The sequence below is a fragment of the Ostrea edulis genome, chromosome 1 (genome assembly GCF_947568905.1).
Source record: "Ostrea edulis chromosome 1, xbOstEdul1.1, whole genome shotgun sequence".
Classification (NCBI taxonomy): Eukaryota; Metazoa; Mollusca; class Bivalvia; order Ostreida; family Ostreidae; genus Ostrea; species Ostrea edulis.
In genome coordinates, this window is record NC_079164.1 from 39011789 (window position 1) to 39035962 (window position 24174).

Below are 24174 nucleotides of genomic sequence, written 5' to 3' on the forward strand. Positions count from 1 at the left end.
TTAAGAGTGAATAGGACGTTAATGATACATGTACCAAAACTGAAATTGTGGTGAAAATCTAAACAATACATTATACAGGGATTCGGTTCTGGCCTTCTAACCTCATCCACAGTCGCGCTTCTGGCGAAGAAATGCATCGGTTTGATGCAATTCTTGCGCCGATCCACGTCCGAGTCTTCTTACCGGTTACGGAAAAGGACGAGCTCGTGATCCGATTGATGTACATGTATGTGTGCAATAATTGTAATTTTTTTTACTACCTGTTCGTTGGTGTCCGATAAAACGTATGCAAGAAAGGCTCCTTTGAACCTTTGCTCTGACGAATGGTCTCTTAGCTGTAATGATTGATTGAATATTGTTTTACGTCCCTTTCGAGAATATTTCACTCATATGGAGACGTCACCATTACTGGCGAAGGGCTGCAAAATTTAGGCCTATGCTCGGCGCTTACGGCCTTTGAGCAGAGAGGGATCTTTATCGTGACACGGGACCTCGGTTTTTGCGGTCTCATCCGAAGGACCACCCCATTTAGTCGCCTTTTATGACAAGCAAGGGGGTACTGAGGACCTATTCTAACCCTGATCCCCACGGGACTCTCTTAGCTGTATACGAGGTTGGTACTACAATGAACTATATAAAAGAACATAATTATATTTTCAGAAATTTCAAGTCAGTTATTGAAGCTTAACGACATCACAGTGTATGATCAGATGGTGACTTGGAACGAGGCTAAAAACCTTTGTGAACAACGAGGACTAAATATGCTGACGCTGGACAGCCAGGGGAAATTGGACTCCTTGACGCATCTTTTTTTGCAACAGGGCATAAACATGTACGTTATTAGGGGCCCAGAAAAAGTGGCATCCTTTCTGCGGTCACCGTCTGTCCGTTAAATCTCTTGATTATCAACTTATTCATAAATGAGTGTTTAAAAAGGTTCGCACCTGAGATTTGGAATGATATAATTTTTGGGGAAGTGTACTTTTGATTTCTACATGGAAGGAGAATTAGGATATTAAACAGAAAAACTGGGGTCGCAATGTTTGTTATTGAGCTACAGTGTTCTAAACATGACTTTTTTGCACTTAAAATTGACTCAAGATAGAATTAAATATGCTTGATTTGTTGTTAGTGTCAACACAACATAAGCAACACAAATTAATCATAACATTCAATAGATACATGTACATGTATGTACTCATCTAATCAAATATACTTGATTTATTGTTAGTGTCAACACAACATATATAAGCAACACAAATTAATCATTACATTCAATAGATATATACTCATGTCTTCTAACAATATAGATAAAAAAATTAATGCTACGTTTAGTAATAATGCATAATTACCTTTTTGTACATGATATACGAACAATTTATGATTATCAAATGTGAGAGTTTAAAAGGACATATTATGATGTCAATTTCTACAATTTCACATAATTTTCAAGGCCTTGTGTTAAAATTTAAAATGAAACTATAAAACGGTGGGGGTGGGGGTGGGGGGGGGGGTAGAGATAACATTTCTAAATTCTTGGCGAAAATACTGAAGTTTTATACAAAGTTTCGACTAAGTCAATTTTTTAAGAATCGGTGTTCTGTTTGGAAAAACATATCAACGAAATTTATTAATATAGGGCTCACGGCGTGTGTGACCAATGGACAGGGGATGCTTACTCCTCCTAGGCACCTGGTCCTACCTCTGGTATATCCAAGGATCCTTGTTTGTCCAACGCTCTGCTTATAGGAGTTATGAGATTGATCACTGTTCGTTATATTCACCTTTCATCATTTGAACTAGTTCCAAGTCTCGAGACAACTACTTGTATCATAATTTACGAAACTGAAATATACGTATAGGAGTAAAGAAATGGAAGATACATTGGATGAAACAGAAATTGTAATATCACGCATTTTAAGAACATTTCGATTAATCAATCCTTCCGCCACAAAATATAGTACAGTGTACCTGCAATACACTTTCAAAATTTGAATTTGCACAAATTTATTCAACTGGATAGGGTGCAGTAATAGATGTTTAATATGTTTGCACCAATGGGATCAGTATTGAATCAGTAAATACGAAGTTGTAGCATCCTGCGCAGTTGTGTTCAAAAGCTCAGGAGCTACCTTTTTTTAAGTGAACCAAGTTCAATGAACATCAACTATGGATTTTATTGAGATAATGACTGTATTTTTCAAATTGGTCAAGGAAGATTTGTAAATGTCTGAACACGTTGATCACTAAAAGTATAGGGCGGCAAAGAGGAAATCATACTTGAGTCGGAACATTTTTCATCTAAGTCCGCAGTCTCGAAATTGTTTAAAATTCACATAGAAAATGAATAAAAATGGTCTTTCGTTTTGCCACTTTGAAATTGTTTTCGACGGGCTTTGGGTTAAGGTACAAATGATTAAGTTGTATTTAAATGATCGAAACCATTAATTTTGTTTACTAAATTAAATTTAATTTGACACCCAATAAGTTTATTAACCATATCAATGAACGTATTGTGGGTGGCTATAATCGGTTCAGTAGTTAGGGTTCGCAACCTATAGGTTCCAGTTTTGTTCACGGCGCCGCTCCAAACCTAATGCGTTTAACATTGGTAATGACAGTACTTTCGCCAAGTAATGTTAAAACGATAAAGAACCCTCCTTATTACGGCCCTCAGTATCATGTATAGATACCATTGCGTGGCACTTCCGCTAATGCTGGTGACGTTTTAAAAATCAAAGTACTGAATGTATTCCTGGAAGTGGAATTTTTCAACAAAGAAAATATTATTTATCAAAGTAATTGCGCAGGTTTTTTTTATTGGATGTTGATTTGTGCTACTTTTGCGCAGTTAATCATTTAATATAATAATATATCCATCTATTGACTATAATTATGCAAAACTCGGGCGTGTTTTGTAGTACATAAAAGGCGAAGATAAATGAACAGTGACCTAAATGACTTAACCTTCAACGCTCTAATCCGCGATGAACTCGTTAATATAGTGCCAAGCGTGCAATTTATAATAATGATGCTCATGGATATAAAGAACACAATCGAACTTCTTGCTATAGGTGTATCATGTTTGTGAGCAAGTATAAATAAATACTCTACACAAAACGGAAACTTTAAAACATACCCGAATTTTGTCAAAGACGGTAAAATTGTAAAAACTGAAAGTCCTCAAAGAAGGTAGAAACATTTGGTTTCAGCAAGTGTCTTTAAAGCTGAAGTTACAATGTATCTTATTTATAAATACACAATACATCAAAACTATCATATCTCTGTTCCATATGATGCTGTTTATATTAAATCTGATTGTATTGGAATCGAGTTTTGAATATAGGTTTATGGGTTTTAGTGGACGTTTCCGTTCATGTCTGACAGTTTATAATATCAAAGAAAGATGAAGGTGTGGTGCTATCCATGCCCATTTTGCACCGTGACTTAGGAAGTCGAACTAATTTCAACTCCCAATAACTACGACATATATGTAAATATATATTGCAACAATAAAGGTTTATTATCTTGTTCAGGTTATTATGCAGACAGTTTTGATCGACTTCATGATGATAGGCAAAAATCAGGCCTTGGAAATTTCAAAACGTATATTCAAATCACTCTGATTGACAACAAAATAACTTTCATCTGATCTGCGGTGATGCATGATAACACTATCTCTAACTGACGACCTGAGTAAGCCTTTGAGGTAGAAACTTGCAAACGTTAATGTTGTGTTAAGCTTTTAGAAACCACATAAGATGACTTTTTGCAGAGTTCAATCCGTCATAAAGTATAGTATTGCATACATGTATACGAATACAACTTTCATGGGATTATGCAATATTGATATGCACTTTTTCCTAGTCGATCATTGAAACAATTTAATATCATCGAACAAAAGCACCATTGTGAATTCACGTTAATATAGGTGTAGAAATTATACATTGTCATCCTAGTCATTAATGCAAATTGTTAAACTATTTCCCTCCGAAACATGGCTTTATAAAGTGCTAAGAACACGAGATGTTATTGAAACTCTGGAACTGACTATGGTAAAAATCACTGACGACAACAATGACTATAAAGGGTAGATTGTCTCACCTGTTTGAGGTAGGCCAAGGTAAATGAAAGAAACAAATTTTGGAACACTATGTCAAAGGTTAATTAAGAGCACAAACGCACTCACAATGACATTTTTAGTTATAGTGCCAAACATATAACGTCATCAAAGGCAGGTGACCTTTTGTGGTCCATCTTTTCTATTATCACACAGCCTTGTTATACACCGACATATGCCTTAAGATCAATTCTATGTAAAAATCAAAGAAATCAGATAGGGTCTGGCCACTCAATGTCACAGATTTCTTTGATTTTCACAGTATTAACTTTACTTGCACCATCTTACATAATTTCAACCCCACCACCAAATTTCTACCATCCGTTGCCATGGAAACCGACAGCAGTCTATGAGGGCTAATTGAACTGCAAAATTCAGCCCGTTTTGTCCTTGTGGTATATAAAAAATTAAAAAAGACAACTAATTTTCTCCATAAATCTCGATTCCCCATAAAATTCCCTCCTTATTTATGATATCTATATCCACCTATGGTAAAGTGTGTGTTACTGACCGCTGTACCAATGTATTATAATTTGGCACTTTGCCAAAAAGTGATTTTTTGTTGGATTTCATTGATGAATTTAGATAATTTGGAAAATACATACAGCATAATCAACTGTCATCAAAGGATGTCAATATCAAAGACTCTTAATATATATAAAAAGATTAATGGTGAAACGTAGTGCAATTGATCTGTAGTAGCATGAAAACTGTAGATTTGGGCATTTTGCCAAAAAGGGATTTTTTGTTGGATTTCGTTGATGAATTTAGATAATTTGGAAAATACATACAGCATAATCAACTGTCATCAAAGGATGTCAATATCAAAGACTCTTAATATATATAAAAAGATTAATGGTGAAACGTAGTGCAATAGATCTATTGTAGCACGAAAACTGTAGATTTGGGCATTTTGCCAAAAAGGGATTTTTTCTTGGATTTTGTTGATGAATTTAGATAATTTGGAAAATACATACAGCATAATCAACTGTCATCAAAGGATGTCCGTATCAAAGACTCCTAATGTATATAAAAAGATTAATGGTGAAACGTAACTACAATTGATCTATTGTAGTACGAAAACTGTAGATTTGGGCATTTTGCCAAAAATTCATACTAATGACAAATAATACAACCTACACCATTTTCAGTTAAAATGAACAATATGAGCAATTGATATTTCAAAAATAAACATGGAGACGTTTAACATATTAATAAAAATTAGTTAGAGTGATTAAAAACGAGCTATATTACATGTACTGTATTGCCATGTAAACTATTATCAATAACTATAAAAAAAAGTCTTCTCAAGATATTGGGTAGATACCAATAAATTGTTCATTGTACTGCCTTGTATTTGCTGACCTTTGACCTGGAAATCATTAGGGTCATCTACTATTCATAACCAACCAACATATGAAATATCATAATTGAACAACAGGCCCAAGATATTGGGGGGGACACCATTGCATAGAGTACTAGCTACATTGCACCTAGCCATTTTTAATTGATTGATTTATTGATAATTTCCGCCACTCTCAACAATTTTTCAGTTTTTTGGTGGTGCCCAGTGTTTATTGGTGAAAGTGAGAACCCAGATACAATGTACCTGGGAAGAGACCACCGACCTTCCGAAAGTAAATTGGGAAACTTTCTCACTTACCAGCGCGAGCGGGATTCGAACCCGCGCCGACTGAGGCCGTGTGATTTTGAACGCTATGCTCCAACCACTCGGCCACGGAGGCCCCTGCCATTTTTAATCTTTTGACCTGAAAATCAATTGGGGTCATATAATACCAGTGACCAACCCCTGTATGAAATATCACTATCAATCAAAGGGTTCTGAAGAAACTGGTCAGACATCAATTGTACAGAGTATTGTATTGCACCCGGTGACCTTTGGACCAGAAAATCAATAGGTGTCATTTTCTACTGCAGAAACTGCATGAAACTTTAAAATTTATTGAAGTTTGTTCAATGTTACTGTAATCTATGTTGACATACCAGTAATTAGTAAATTTATAATATTAACACAGAACAACTCATTTTTGTAAAGTTGTTTATTCAACAAACATGGATCACAATGTTATCCAAACAACACAATCATCTTGTTTTTAAAAATCATTATAATAGTGATTTTCCTTCAACTGTTCAGTAATGAATCCTTATTCAGTAGGCTCACATAAGACACTTGCAGGTTAATTTTGCAATGTTTTAGTTACATTAATCTTCTGACACCAAAACTTGATCTTAACTAAGTCATGGTGTGTCCTTAGAAGAATAGACTACCAGTTTACTGAATCAGGATGGACTTGTGTCGTGAAGTGTGTTCATTGACTGTAAAACTCGCAGGTTTTTTTTTCTCCATTCTCAAGAGCTCTTCTTTGTCTTCTATATCATATAAGAGTCATGGAATGCATCTTCTGCTCTTCAAATTCTAAAAAATGTGTTGAACAAATATTGAAAAGTTCATCTTATTTTTCACATTTTCATACAGTACACACCTAATTCAATTTGATTAAACTAAATTTACATGTACAAGATCATTCATGATGCTAGAATAGTAATTTTACCACTTAATTAATTACTTAATTGATAGATTATCATGCCCGCCCGCCCCTCAAAAATCATCTGTGAAATAAGCATAGATTTATATATCTGGCATTAAATTATGCACTTCTGTTGACAAAAACTCGTTTGTCATTAATATATTTCTCAGAAAATAAAAATTAAAAAATAAAATCTTCCCACAGTCTGCCCCTTACTTTTTGGTGACCCTGGATGATAATCTTATTAATTAAGTTGAATTGGCCTAAAGGATGTTATGTTTTGATACAGTTTGTATACATGTTTATGCTGTATTGAAGAGCTATTAATAGTGTTAATACTCATAAATTAACAACATGTCCACAAACCTTATTGGTTACCTGAGTATTAATTAAATCTATAAAAAAAAAAATAAAGTATCACTATAGCTCTAAGGGCTACGAAATCCATGTTATACACTATATGACTCTTTTGGACCCACATTCACAACCCTGTGTTTTCGAAATTCGCAATTTTGGTACCCCTTTCTGTTTTTCCTTCATAAGCATTCAGCTTTATTTAAGGTAGTTCCACCCTCCTGTGACATCATAAGATTTTGCGGAGTCAATGATTTAATAAGATTTATGCATAACATGAACATAAATTGTGTTCGAGTCTTTTTCAATAGTTATTGTAAAAAATCTTGTATAACCATAAAATATTTCAAACGTATATGAATAATCAATGAGCTAAATTTTCACAATGCTATACGAGTTATTTCCCCCTGATTACAGGGAACGTGCAGCACATTGCTGTCCTCATTCGATGGTGTCAAGTAAGGAATAAATAGCAAATTTGCAATTTCTGATTGCAATCAATTGCAGGTTAAGGAATTTTTCTAAGAATTAAGTGTAATGACTTGAAAACAGTATAACTGAACAAAATGTCTTAGTCACTGATTACATGTATGTGGCCCTTGTGTGTTTTTCTTGCAAGCAATGTATGGTCATGATGTAACAAAGTATGTAAATATTAACTAGTCCTCAATTTGTTTAGATCAGAATCATGGTGTCCTTAGTATATCAGCAATTCTTCATTATTAATTTCTATCAATATTTTCGACAACCAAACACAACAAAACATGCAATAAAATATGCCTAAAACACATGTACATATGTACAACCAACGCATACATGTACATTATCAATTTATCGTTTCACAATGAACAACACTACTTGTTGCTAAATGTACACCAGATGCCAATAAACAAAGCATGTTAATTATCTCGAATTGGCATCTCTGGTGTAAAATTTTTGTTAAAATATTTGTTTTGCATGTGATTCAATCTTTTGAAAGTTAAATTTTGTGTACATAAACTTACAGCTCTTCTTGCACTTAAATTACTCAAATGAGCACAAAAACAATCAGCAGGCACATAACATTTGAACAATGGATCTGCCCCCTTTTATTATTACAAAGTTGGTTACATATAGTTCTATAGATAGGCTGTTCCCCCATCTTTTTTTTTTAAAAGCATTGTCATGAATGTTAAAAGTTAACAGATGAATAGAACTGAAAGATCAACCCTTGACACACAATTCGATATTATTGTTTTAGCATACATGTATATGTATGTGGGTTCTGGGGAGCGAATATTGTCCATTTCGTGGTTTCTAGCCCCCTGGGGTCTGTTAAACAAGATCAATACCAATAACAAAGATACAGTCTTTAAAATTCTTTATAGTGCATTATTTCATTCAAAACCTTCGTTTATATGGTATTAGTTACCAACCTTGATTATATGGCGTGGATCAGTGGTTCATTTAGTACTGTATCTATTACAACAACATTCATTTTAATTAATTCGTAATGTCGATTTGATATACCTCAGTGAACTCAAAATAAAAGACACCTACGTTTTTCACACCATTTTTTACTGGCAAAATAACCCAACATGGTCATGGATTTCACCATTTTTGTATATATTTTATTACCACTATAAGCCAAACTTTTTAGTTTGATGTTCAAGGGGAAGGATTTTAAAATTCATCCGTTTTCCAAAAGATAAAGGTCGAAGATATCAAACAGTGATTAATCCCATAAAGAATACAAAATCGAAAGTAGTGCAAACAAGGACATCTATAAACACCAGAGGCGGGATCAGGTTTCTAGAAGTACGTATCCATTTTTGACCGGTTACATCCGCCGTGATCTTTCTCTCTCTCTCTACCAGGTAAACGAAGCAATCGGCAGTCACAATCAGTATGTAAAAACTTTAAACCAGACAGTTGAAACCCCTTTAACGTCAATTTATTTGTCAGTAACCTGCCTCCTAGGTTCATAAATTGATCATTCATAGAACATTCTCTCGTGTATTGAATTAGTTGACGGACGAAAATACCATATACATGTCATTAATGGAATGTTGCTTGATAAATATGAGAAGTTGACGATAAAAAATCTGAGTTCTCCCCGTTTGTCATAAAGATAAGTTGTTAGTTTGACATTAACGTTTATATTCATTACAATGACAAATATGAAGTAGATTTGAAAGACTGCGGTGTCTTTTAGTTCGAATTCCCTGGGATATATCGACTCGACAGATATTGATTATTATACGGCGTCGATGTATCTAAATGTTGAGTTGAGGGCCACATCAAGATTGATTGATTTATTGAATATCCCTCTCGAGAAAATTTCACTCATATGGAGACGTAACCATTGCCGGTGAAGGGCTGCAAAATTTAGGCCTATGCTCGGCGCTTATGGCCTTTGAACAGAGAGTGATCGTTAAAGTGTCACACCTGCTTTGACACGGGGACTTGGTTTTTGTGGTCTCATCCGAAGGACCGCCCCATCTAGTCGCCTCTTACGACTAGCAAGCGATACTGAGGACCTATTCAAACCCGGATCCCCACAAGATCCATCTAGACTATAGTTGAAAAAAAAAACCAAATACCAAGAATATGTAAGTGGATTATTATCTTACAAGATGGTTTATAACTAGGCATTGTTTTGTATTTAAAAAGTTTGAATGCAATAATAGAAGTATATTTGTAGGAAATACAAGGTATATACTTGGAACTTCAAATATGTTGGAATGCGAGATTGGACTTCTTTTATGACAAAAAATGTTGCATATGTTGACAGCATACTGACGCCATGGTTTGGAAGAATTATCCATAACCTTCGATGTTCCGTCTCTTCATGCAGAGAAAACCAATAAAAGGTGAAGATAACGAACAGTGATCAATCTCATAACTCCTATAAAGGTGAAGATAACGAACAGTGATCAATCTCATAACTCCTATAAAGGTGAAGATAACGAACAGTGATCAATCTCATAACTCCTATATAAGCATGCAAAATATAGAGTTAGCCAAACATATCAGAGGTGGGATTAGGTGCCTAGGAAGAGTAAGCATCCCCTGTCGACCGGTCACACCCGCCGTGAGCCCTATATCTTGATCAGGTAAACAGAGTTATCCGTAGTCAAAATCAGTGTGCCAAGAACGGCTTAACAATCGGTATGAAACATGTCAGACAGCATTTGACCCAATCATAGGTTGTATTGGCAAACTAGATCGTTATAACGACCATAGAATTTGCAAAATGCTGAGACTGTTCAAACCCCTGCTCCATCAACTTGTTTGTCAGTAGGCTGCCTCGATTAAAAAAAAACCCTGATTATACGCAGAACAGGCTCTTGCATATCGAATCAGTTGAAGTATATAAACACCACATGCAGGTGATAATGGAATATTGCTACATAAATATGGGAAGTTGATGATGGAGAAGCTGAAATCATCCTCATAAAGTTGAGTTGTTACTTTGCCGTTAATATATATTTTCAATAAAAATATCTAAGTATGAAACAGAAGTGGATGAATCTGTGGTGTCTTTTATTTCGAGTGCACATGGATATATCGAATCGATATATGAATGAAAATTAGCATTGTTAATAGATACAACGTCGTCGATATATCTAAATGTCGCATTGAAGGCTACAGCATGAGCTTGTTTTCTTCTCACGTAGAAGTTAATGTTATATTAGTTACAATTGTTTTCGTTTAGAAATCCATTGGTTTTCGACGATGCTTTTCAGATACTGACTTAATAAATAAAAAAAATTCTTTACGGAAATAAAATAGGTCCCATACAGAGAGTGATATCTAAAATCCGAGTTTAAAAATCTGAGATAAATAATTCGATAACTGGTTTCATTTGCTAGCACGAATCGACAAACATTCCGTTATTTACGCCAGTGTTTTAGGTGCATGCGAGGATAAGGGTAATGTCGCTAGTCGTTGACGAAACGTCAGCTTGTTATGACGTTACATATACGTAAATTAGGCAAATAGGTAATACATACAGATTTACTTTTTATTACAATAACTTGATCCGATTCGATTGATTGAATATTGTTCGAGAGTTTTTCACCCATATGGAAACGTTTAGAATTGACAGGTGCAAAACATCAACTTCGCGTGTAGTAGATAAATGTTGACGGTCATTTGTTAAGTTACGTAATCGTACTTTACGGGAGTAGTATTAGTACTAGTAGTGTGTACTTGTGTCACTTTCTTCAACCATGGGATTATGATGATATTAAAGCTGTATGGTCCGAATTACAATATTTTTTTCCATCTCGTAAAAACGCTATTAAATCATCGCACGTATGTAGTTATAAGGCTGTACGACATATCATAAATTATTATACCCCCCGCAACAAGTTGTGTGTGTGGGGGGGGGGGGGTTTATACTGGAATCGGGTTGTCCGTCCGTCCGTCTGTAGACGCAATGGTTTCCGGGCTCTAAAGCATTATCCTTTCCACCTACAGTCACCATATCATATATATGGACTACCCATGGGATGAAGATGTTCCCTGTCGATTTTGGGGTCAAAAGGTCAAAGGTCAAGCGCACTGGACATTGAAGTAGCAATATGGTTTCCGGGCTCTAAAGCGTTATCCTTTCCACCTACAGTCACCATATCATACATATGGACTACCCATGGGATGAAGATGCTCCCTGTCGATTTTGGGGTCCAAAGGTCAAGCGCACTGGACATTGAAGTAGCAATATGGTTTCCGGGCTCTAAAGCGTTATCCTTTCCACCTACAGTCACCATATCATACATATGGACTACCCATGGGATGAAGATGCTCCCTGTCGATTTTGGGGTCCAAAGGTCAAGCGCACTGGACATTGAAGTAGCAATATGGTTTCCGGGCTCTAAAGCGTTATCCTTTCCACCTACAGTCACCATATCATACATATGGACTACCCATGGGATGAAAATGTTCCCTATCGATTTTGGGGTCAAAGGTCAAGCGCACTGGAGATCGAAGTAGCAATATGGTTTCCGGGCTCTAAAGCGTTATCCTTTCCACCTACAGTCACCATATCATACATATGGACTACCCATGGGATGAAGATGTTCCCTATCGATTTTGGGGTCAAAGGTCAAGCGCACTGGAGATCGAAGTAGCAATATGGTTTCCGGGCTCTAAAGCGTTATCCTTTCCACCTACAGTCACCATATCATACATATGGACTACCCATGGGATGAAGATGTTCCCTATCGATTTTGGGGTCAAAAGGTCAAACGCACTGGACATCGAAGTAGCAATATGGTTTCCATTTAAATTCTTTAACGGCTTTTTTCATCGCATAGAGATGCTGTGTTCCTAGATACCTTTTGGATCATAATACTGAAGTTTATTTATACCTATTAAACACCCTTTGGGAGATTGGGGTAAGCGGGGGGTATTCTTAGTGAGCATTGCTCACAGTACATCTTGTTTCACCTGTTTTAACCCAGATTATTTGATTTTAAATCGATGTTTACAAATAACCGCGTCACTCTGCTATTTCAAGTGACAGTCACGTGACCAGTTCAATCTTTCAGATCATCGGTGGTCGATGGTCTTATCTGTGTAAAGCTGTGTATTTTGTTATAACAGTACCGTACCATAAGTTTAATAGAAATAAAAATATCAAATACCTCTTAGTAATTCGTTGTTTTACGCTCTTTCAGCCTTGAAACTAGACAGTTGCGTATGAGTTAATACATCATGTTGGGATTCCCCTGACGCGCGTGGGTCTATTTATAGAGGTCCATTATGGGATGATTTATATATGTACCCACTATATATACTTTCTAAATAATATTCGCACTGTTTTCTTTTACATGCAGATGTTTTCAAGCATGTAATTAAAAGGGAAAGTTGATAACTTTATAAAGTAATTAGTTTGCTTTAAAGTAATTATGTACAAAAATAATACATGAACATCGGGTCATACAGCTTTAAGTTTTCTAGATAAAGCGCCTTGTAGACAAGTATCTACGTTTCAAATCGATCCTTTTGCATTGAATGATTAATTGTATTATTGTTCAACATCCCTCTCTATAATCTGTCACTCATATGAAGACGTCACCATTGCCGGTACAGGGCTTCAAAATTTAGGCCTATGCTCAGCGGTTACGGCCTTTGAGCAACGAGGGTCCTTTATCGTGCCAAACCTGCTGTCTCATCCGAAGGACCGCCCCCATTTAGTCGCCTTTTACGACATGCAAGGGATACTGAGTACCTATTCTATTCCAGATCCCCACGAGACTCCTTTGCATTGATCAGGCATTCCAAATTATAGAATTAAAAACAATGTCTGTTGCATTATCACACTGTAGCTGATATCATACGTCTTAAACAATAACTGTTATTGTTCCAGAAAGTCTTTGAAAAAATAATACTGCTAATTTTTCGTTAGCATTAGTCAATGAAAACTCTGAGTTATATATGATGTTTTACTAGTACATAACAACATTGACAATTTCATACATTTTTCTTCTGTCATCGGGCTATAGCATCCATCGCTGCCAGTCTCCAGCATGTAAAACTCCGACCGTGACCCTCTTTGTAAAGTAGAAAATATGGCCATAACGCGTAACAATATTCACGACATTTTCATCATGGTTACAATTGTTTTATTTATCTCAAAAGAACGCACAATATGCATATCTTCATTGTTTAATGAAATGAAGTATTGCAACTCATTTCCTACAGTTTTAGAATTTTTCATGATTGCAGGAGAAGGAAAATATTCAAAACAAAACGCACTCAAGTTAATTTTAGTGAATTCAAACCCTTCACGTGATTCCACATATATGTACTTATTACACTATTGCAAAAACACATTACAGGTATCTTTATTGAGTTGAATATTTCTTTAGAATAAGAATGCCTTGAGGTGGTTCAGTTTCATCATTGTTGGTTTTGTAAACGCCGAACAAAACTATCTGCAACGTATTATACTAAATCATGCACGTCTTGGGAACATGTATTTTGTGTTTAGTAGAGAAAGAAGAGATAGTCTTTTCCAAATGCAGATTTTTAAATGTTAGAGAGAAAACAACGAAATTTCCTGTAAGTTCAGCAACCATGAAGGATACATGTACTCACGAAGGCTATGAGCCTCCGACCAAACAAACGAATACCCCTGCTAGTCCCCCATCTCTCAATCTAAATCTACCAACAACTACAGTAATAATGCATATTGCTCTGGGTATAAAATACCTAGCTCAAAAATCATAGCTGTTTGTTCTAAACTTCGTTTTAATGTATTTTTGAAGAAGGGAACTGTAAATGCATGGGCGATTTAATCATTTTCGCTGTATTTGACAAAACAGTGTTTTAGTTTCATATTCCATAGTTAAATAAAACCAGATGAAATTTTTCTTTATTTTATAGATTTCTTTCAAATTTAGGACAGGAAATACTCTAATCCATTTAATTGAAAAGGTAAAGATATTTATGTAAACCATTTATCCCAGCACGTAATGTTATTGCTTGTCACATTTCCAAGACATCGTCAATAAACGTTGATGTCATGACATAATTTGCGGTAAGAAACAATGCTATGTTTAAGGGGATATGATGCCGAGATGAAAGTAATTAGATTCTTCCAAAAATCATTTTATCATAGAAAGGAGGTCTCTCCTGTTTGAAAAATGACAATTTTTATATATGTTGATGAGTTCGTTTCCATGGAAACAACCCCTGAAACTAACAATGTTGCAAAAAAAAAACAACCCACAAAAGACTAAAATTTAGTAGTTGTAGAACCAAAAATATGTACAACAACAAACAAACAGGTTGTAAAATGAATATATTTAATGGTCATCATACAGTCTCTGTGTTGACACTATGATGTGAAAATATTTTCCACGTAACATAAATATAAATTACTCAAAATTCAGTCCGAATTTCCTCAGCGCCTCTAAAAATATCTTTTTGAGGATAGAGTTTTCAAGAAAAATGGTCAAAAACATATACTGAATGTAATTAGATTTTAATTATTTTACTATGATTTAAAGATGGTCTTCATAGCTTACCGAAAATATTGGCATTTTAATGAATTGGATAAAAGATAATTATGAAGAACTGAACGTCAATATCAAAATTATTTCAGGGTTTAGGGCGGGGCCCGAATAAGTTTATAGTGAAATTTATTGTATCTTAAAAATCGTTTGTTTGTTTTAAAAAAAAAAATATGACAGGGGTGTGTTTTTCCTAATTTCAGAGGAAATCCTCTCATTAGCACAATTTTCGGGGGGTGGGGGGTGGGGTGAAACACTCTGGGTTTGATTTAAAGTGACAGAAAAAAAGTTGCCATAAAATAAAAAGTGTGAAGAAATGCTGCCAACATTATGGAATCCATGACTTCTTTAGTGGTCAAAGGAGTTTCAGGGAGTGACAATCTTAATAATATTACAGTAAATAATTTTTTCAAAATCTTTTTTTTTTTACTCAATCCCATTGAAAATAAATAAATTCTTGTAAAAACGATTAACATTGGTCAAGAATTAGAAACTTATTCTGACAGTTCCTTTCTTTCGGGATGAAATCAATTAGTTCACGCTACATAACTTGATATAGAACGCCATTATTTAATATATGAAAAAATAACAATGAACAAATTTTATTTTTTGCAATACTGTTAACAAATGTATTCGTTACAACATTTCATAATCCATTAATGTTAACGTCGAATAACGTCAATTTCAGCACACTCGAAAGACACTGGTGTTCGAACTTGAATTAACAAAGTTAATAACGCGTGTGACCATCATTTGCATTCACGCATGATTGACAACGGCGCCTCATTGATGCCACTAAAGTGTTCAGAAATGCTTGAGGGATGTTGGTTAAAGCCTGGTCTAAATCAGCCAATGTCACTGGCTTATTCGCTAAACGGCGACGTCGTTCCATTTCATCCCAGACGTGCTCGATCGGCGATAAATCGGGGGAAACAGCTGACCAAGGCAAGACATCGACATTCTGTTGAACCAAAACGTCCCTGACTACATGTGCTACATGTGGCCTTGCGTTGTCTTGCTGCAGAGTGATGTGATTTTGCTGTCTCTGTATGAAGGGCATCACATGGCGCTGAGTAATTTCGTTTCGATAGCGTACGCCGGTGAGATTTCCATTGACAATTTGTAGAGGGGTCCTTCCACCCTTCCACGTGCTGTTATTCCAACCCACACCATAACGCTACCTCCACCGAATTGTCGACGTTGCACAACACAAGCGTCCTGGTACCGCTCCCCAACGCGACGATACACTCTGCAACGGTCGTCACTGCTATCCAAATGAAATCTGGATTCATCAATGAACAGAATATTGGCCCAGTCCTGTATTCTGAATCGCAGATGTCGTCTGCACCACGCTAGTCTAGCGATACGATGACGTTGAAGCAGTATTTGGCTCACTGCTGGACGTCTTGGTCTGATGTTGTGCTCGCGCAGACGATTACGCACAGTTCTTGAACTGATTGATCGAAGTCTAGGAATGCTACGAGCAGTCAAACTTTCTGTCTGGAAACGATTTCTCAGGTGCAGAAGTCTAATGTGGTTGTCCTGTCGACGCGACGTCACACGAGGACGCCCAGAACGTGGTCGATCCCGAGTGTTACCGGATTGTTGGAAACGTCTTCATAATGACTGGATGGTGTTCCGATGAACTCCAAAGTGTCTTGCAACGACATTTTGTGCTATTCCAGATTGAAGCATCCCAACAGCACGATTACGCTGGTTTTCGCTGAGTCGTGGCATGACAGAAGGGTAAATTTTGTCAAAACTAAAGTGCTTTCCTTAACCAATAGTGTCCAAACTAACCTTTAACACTTCTTACTCCAAACAGTATTGGTCAGTAAAACTAAACAACGTGTTCACTAACCATGAACAAGTCCGTTCATCTGAGTCGGGTACTATCCGATATTGTTCAAAAACATCACCTTTATCGATTGTTTAGATTTTATAAATATAAACAATAAATATAGAAAAATTATACTAAATTTTATAATGCAGTTTTCCCCCCCGCTAGTATATATACAGTAACTACATATGTATGTTACTTTGGAAGAGAAAAAAAGATTACGAGTACGTATGTGCCTTTAATTAAGTTGCCCATTTAATAGTTGCTGGTACTCAGGTGACCGTTAAAACCCATGATTAGGTTACTGGTGTAAAATGCCATATAGGGCTAACAGTTTTCTCTTCTGATGTGGTCAGGAAAGGATCACGCTACTACGCAAATAATATACTTGACCTCACCCCCCACCCCTCCAGTAAGTGTTTCCGCTTCGTGGGTTACATGGGAAAACAACAAAACTGCAGAACTTGAGAAAGACATTTTTGATGTCACTCCAGTTTGTGAGTGCTAATTCTCAGTATTCCTTTCAACCCGAAATGTTACCCTGAAAAATTCTAATTTATCCAATATATGGATAGAATTTAACTTAGATATTTCAGTCTTTTGAGGATCTCGTGCTTCTTTTTGTTTGATTGTCGTATCGTGGAGATAAAACGAGAACTACAAGCTCCGGTATGTAACTGTTTTGCCAGAGTCATGCTTTCATTTTTCTTTAAGAAAAAAAAGCAATTTAGAAGTTCTCATTAATATTTCACAAGATTAAATGATAAAACGCAGTTGATTTCACATGTACCAGTAATATTGATTTTTCCTGTTTTGACTTCAAACAAGATAGGATTGGCAATCAATACGCGGAAATAAGGACCAAAATCCTATTGATTATTTCACATTCTCAATACTCTCGTTGTAATGAAAACAGTTTTTTCAACATAAACAATTAATTTTTACTCTACCCGGTACATATACATATAAGATGAATACAATGCATGTTATAAATATTCAGTGGATTCAACTAAACTAGCTGTATCATCTGCATACAATCACAGTTATCACGAAATCACATCTCCGCACTAAAGAATCTGACTATCAGATTTACAAATAAATTTAGATAAGATTGATTGATTGATTGATTATGGTTTTACGCCGTTTTGGCAATATTTCAGCATTTATGTGGTGGTTGATAAAATTAACACACTGTAACATATAATATTGTGATAAGAAAAAATAACAAAATTCTATTTGCATGTTGTTTGTTTTGATTCTAAATTCAAAAATGTATTAAATTGACTACCTCTTGTGTATTTTCCTTCTATATAGTTTTCGTGGGGATACGAGTTAGAATAGGTCCTCAGTGCCCCTAGTTTGTCGTAAGAGTCGACTAAATGGGGCGGTCCTTCGGATGAGACCGCAAAAACCGAGGCCCTATTTAACAGCCGGTATGGCACGATAAAGATCCCTCCGTATTCAAAGGCCGTAAGCGCCGAGCATAGCCTTAAATTTTGCAGCCCTTCACAGGCAACAGTGACGTCTCCATATAGGTGAAAAACTTTCGAGCGGGACATTAAACAACATACAACCAACCAACTTTCTATATAATGGCTGTGATTCCGTGACTTCACAGTATGGTGGTCAGGCCTTCGAAGGAATGTTCAAAATTGCATGTAAAGTACATGTATGTCCATTGTCGGATTCTTGCAAGGGACTTAAAACTTCTAAAGTTACGGATAAGTAGGGAAATCATTTCTGAGCTTAATTGTGCAGGATAATAGGTTTGTTGCAGCAAATTTAATAATAAAATTGGACCCAAATCGAGGAGGGGGCCAATATATATATATATATATATATATATATATATATATATATATATATATATATTCTCTTGTTCATTATCTTCACTTTTCTATTCATATCTATTTATTGATAAAATTCAGATACCTGTGATAAAATTGAATTAATCATTTCAGATAAATGTACATAATCAATTCCTCTTCAATTGAGTTAGATATACTTTGTAGGTCGGCTGTGTTTCTTTTGCAAAGGTACTTGTACATGTATACCATAGTAATTTTAAAATGATTGATTGTATCTTGTTTAACGTCCCTCTCGAGAATTTGTCACTCATCTGAAGACATCACCAAGACCAATGAAGGGCTTCAAATTTAGTCCTATGCTCGGAGCTTGAGTAGTGCGAGGGTTCTTTAGCGTGTCACACCTACTGTGACACGGGATATCCGTTTTTAAGGTCATCTCCGAGGACCCGTGACATTCACACCTGATGCCGAGCGTTTGACGATATGGAACTGTCACTACCTATTTTAACGACTTAGGTCTGTCGCGGCGGGGATTCGAACCCCGACCTTCCGCTTGCGGGGCGAACGCTTTACCTCTAGACCACCACGGCGGAAAAGGTAAAGGTAACGATTAGTGATCAATCCCATAAATCCTATACACAAGAAACAGCTATCCCTTACCATACTAGAAGGAGTAAGCACCCTCCTCTGACTGCTCACACCAGCTGTGAGCACTCGATCTTACATTTGTTTATTCCGATGTGTTAAAAAAGAAAATGAAAGTTTTGATTTAATGATTTGTTTTGTACATTTATAATTGCAGATTAAATTAGAAGGGGGCAGTTTACCACGTCAGACATGAACAATCATTTCAAATTGGATTATTATCATTTATTTCGTAATCTATTTTTGATATAAAGAATATTATATTGATCGAAATACTATTTCGTGTTTCATCTCCCCAAAGATGTCTAAATAAGTACTGAAAATATTAAACAGTACAGGTCATATGGCGACTATCGTTTTTGTGGGTCGTTCGTAAAGCGTGTACCCACCGTTAAATACAGACTGTTCACAAAGCGGGCAGCGTTTCGTGCAAGTCAATCTTTTCGTACCGTTCCGTGCAAGTGGTGTTGCACGTTTCCGGGTCTCCATCTTCACCTTATTTTGTTAGTTCGCGGTTTGTTCTCGCAGAAGTCACATACAAAGTATGCCGGTTTTCTTGTCGGTTCTGTCAAATTCTTTTCAGCAAACACATTTGAATTGACTTCTAATGTTAGGTCACTAAACTCAGGTGACCTGTTGAAATTAGTGAGCGTCAGTCGTCCCGTCAATAATTGAACTTTTAAACTTCTTGATAACTACATGTACCATTACAATTCTTTTTCAAATTTGGTATGAAACATCAGGACAATTTTAGGACTCTTGCACCTCCGGCATCCTAGGGGTGTGACAAAAACTGCTAAAAATGGATAAATTTTCAAAAATCTTTTAAACAACCGCACATCTGTAAGAAAAAACTAAATGCATATTGACATACAGCAGGAAGGCCCCTACCACAATTGTAAATTTCATGATCCAAGGAGTAGACTTTTCTGACTACAGGTATATAGTGTATATATGTAAAACATCTAAGTAAATTCTGATACTAAATTGAATCTATATGGATATTTAGAAGGAGCAGATAGTCTTTTACCAAAATTGTAATTTTCATTATCCCAGGGGTAAGGTTTTTTATATCAGGGTGTGCCCAAAATGGTCAGTGATTAAATGCGTTAACAATTAAATATTTTTAACTTCTTTTTTTATAACTACATCCTTCCTATTCTTTTCAAATTTGTTGTGAATCATCTCTCGGACAAAGATAACATGATCCTGGGCCTTAGGGGCGGGGCAAATACCGCCAAAATATATTAATTTTCAAAAATCATCTTCAGATCTCTACAACCGCACATCTGTAAGAAACTAAATGCATAATCAGGTAGAGCAAGAGAATTTTGGACGTTTCGTCGGCACCAAGACGTTTCGGCATCCACCATAGCATTGATGGATCGAGAAATTTCGGAAAGGGGGTACACATGTAAATGAGCAAAAATCTGTAGTTTTACTAACATTATATTGTAAATTTGAGGTGAAATGGGGCCTGGACCCCCCTCTAAATCCGCCAATGTGTCGGACGTTTCGGCACCTGTTATTTTCGTACATTTGATTGGAGTTTACTTTTATATTGAATTCCATTGTGCATGGTATTTATTTATGTCCTTTAAGTTACAGTTAATGATAAATATATTTCTTTTTTGAGATAATCTTTTCATGGAAACATATCACCGAAAGAGACATTATTTGTCGAAAAGCGCATCTGGTGAATAAAAATTGGAACCATATGAGCCCTGAGTCGAAGTGGTGGACTTTTAGTCCTCTAGGGTTTTCAACAGTCCAGTAGCTATTTACTTCGTTACTAGCTTGAAAATATGGATATAATTTAAATTCAATTGTCATGATAAAATGTAGAAATTTATTTCAAAATTAAGGATTATCTCTCTCTTGCATAGCTCTGATCGTTGGACGAATTTGGCTCCAGTTATTGGTACTCGATCTTCCCCCCCCCCCCCCCCCCCCCCAATTCTTCAAATTTATTATCGTTTCGGATTTCCAACGTTTTAGGCTTTAGCATTACTGAAGGGACACTATTGACAATATTTGTCGAAATGCGCATCTGGTGCATCAAAATTGGTACCGTCCAAGTTTTACATTTAAGCAAGGAACACTGTTCTGTTGATTTAAATTATCAATTTTAATTCTGCACTATATAAATTTGTACTACAATACAGATGTCCCAGTATATTGACACAAAAACCAATACAAAACTGACACAGTACATACATGTATATTAAGAAAAAGCACTAGATGCTATTGCATACTTTGACACTAAATACCACTATGCAATGAAAATACAGATGACCATGTATACATAGAAACACTGATTCACATTTAAGACATTGTTATCTACTTAACATCTTTCATAAATTTAGAACAAGCACTAAAAAGAATTAATACTAAATTTCATACATAAAACACTATTTAGTATTAGCACAACACAATTGTTGATGAGAAAAAATAAGTACCGTTAATGGGCACTATTACACACACAAACACTGGGGCAGAGTGGTTAGAACATCGCGCTCAAAATCACACGGCCTCTCACATCTGTCAGCGCGGGTTCGAATCCCGCTCGCGGCGGTAAGTGAGAAAGTTTCCCAGTTTACTTTCGGAAGGTCGGTGGTCTCTTCCCAGGTACATTGTATCTGGATTCTCTCTTCCACCAATAAAAAACTGGGCGCCACCAGATAACTGAAAAAATGTTGAGTGTGGCGAAAAAAATCAATCAATCAATCACACTGGGGCAGACTTTGTGGTCTTTTTCACTCAGTTGATGGTCCATACAAGGCAGAGCAAGCTCGGAGAAGTTGGGTTGTGGACAGCTCACCATTGTAGTAGTTCTCCTATGCCTGGAATATCTTCCCGTTAAGTCTGTTTGTGTGCTTTCTATGAATCCTCTCCATCTTTCCCTCCGAAAGAAGCCGGGCAGCCAATGGAATGTTCTGTACTTCCTGGTACAACGCAATTAACAGCTAATAAAACTGCACTTTCCCGGCACGGTTTACTCCGTTGTTTAGCGTGTTGTGCCATCTATTGGTGCAAACTGACAGCATAAAAACGGAACTGAAACGGACCATTTCCGAATTGGGAAGATGGGGTTGCGCATCCATTGCCGCCAAACATAATCCATTAAAGAGTCCAGTTCGTCAGTGTTGACTCTCCTGTCTAGATGATGGAAAGTTTCCTCAATCTGCTCTGGAGGAAGGAAGGGTAGTGCCAACACTTGTCTTATAAAGGTGAAGACATCTCCTCGTTCATTATATGACCTCTGGAATAAAAATCAAAGATACATTAGTGAGGATTTATGATATTAACTTCAATATTTTCTATAGTTACAAATGAAAATGTATAAAATTTGGCTATTTTAAGGATTTATCTGCAAATCAAATTCCTGGACCTTTCGGTACACAGCCTGCTTCCAGTGAAATACACACCCTTGGATGGCATATCCTGGAAAGCGGTTCTGGATGGCCCTCTACATGGAAGCTTCGAAATCAACCACAAATGTTTGAAGTGGTCTGGGAGGACACAGCCTGCGTCCAGTGAAATGCACATCTTTGGATGATATACCCTGGAAAGCGGTCCTGGATGACCCTTCACATGGCATATTCGAAATCAACCACAAATGTTTACAGTTTGAAGTGGTTTGGGAGGGGACGGTCAACTGTCTTCAGAACCTGAAAAATTATTATTGGTATTTTAACTGTTCCGAATAATTGCAACATTGACATGTTTTATAAGATCATTGACGGATTTAAAGGGAGGGGCGCAATCCCAAAGAAGATGGGTGAACTTGGCGAACAATAAACCTATTCATGATTGGGCACCGGTCGCGAATCGGGAGTTTAAAATCCGCATTGATGGTACTGTAGTTACAATAGATACAGTACCGTACTAAAACGAATATGGAGACGTCACCATTGTCGGTGAAGGGCTGCAAAATTTAGGCCTATGCTCGTCGCTTACGGTCTTTGAGCAGGGAGGGATCTTTATCGTGCCACACCTGCTGTGATACGGGGCCTCGGTTTTTCCGGTCTCGTCCGAAGGACCGCCCCATTTAGTCGCCTCTTACGACAAACAAGGGATACCGAGGACCTATTCTAACCCGGATTCACACGGGATCAGGCCTTTTGATATATATTTCATAGTCTTATACTTTGAACTATTACTTACTAGGTGATTGCTATGGTCTACGGGCCTCTTGTGTCGACTGCATTTTCACATCTGACAACTACATGTATTACCGATACAAATTACAGTTTAATGTAAAAGATCTTAATGAAAGCATGATTTCATTAACTTGAATAATATATTCTAGTCAATGTACGCAAGTCGACAGTCGATTTCTTCTTTTTTCCCACTTTCAGTCGTCATAGGAAAAACAGCGACCATGAATTACAAGGAGGGGCATTTGCATTCTACAGCCATTACTGTTTGTTCCCATGATTTAGAAATCCAATGCTTTAAATCAGTTTGTCACATGTTTTTCTTTCTACATTTATTTTCGATTATTATGGTCATTTAAACGCTTTGTAATCATATTAAAATTTATTCGGACAATCGATTAATTATTTCGATATTTTAAAACTTCGAACCTGGTCCAATTGGAACAAAATGCAAAAACAACACAGAGTTTTTTCACCATGTGGGAGAGCGAGTTTATAAAAATAATATTTGACGGGCTATTCAGTAATATTAAATAATAACAACAATGCAATGGGAGAGGTTTTCTAAGTTGCTAGAACTTGTAACTAATCCTTTTCTATATTTATGCAATAAAATAGGTTGAAATGAAATGAATAAGTGACTTCTTAATATCATTTAAATAACCATTATTCCAATAGCCATATCAATGGTGTTT

General features: G+C 36.3%; 1 protein-coding gene across 1 annotated transcript in view; it reads left to right on the forward strand.

Annotated features, from left to right (window-relative positions):
- The window catches only part of LOC125657614 (uncharacterized), a 72162-nt gene that overhangs the window by 17479 nt on the left and 30509 nt on the right, over window positions 1-24174 (forward strand). Inside the window, exon 2 of the mRNA XM_056148207.1 lies at window positions 661-832. Within this exon, the coding sequence (XP_056004182.1) occupies window positions 661-832 (172 nt within the window). The remainder of the gene's footprint in view (window positions 1-660; window positions 833-24174) is intronic.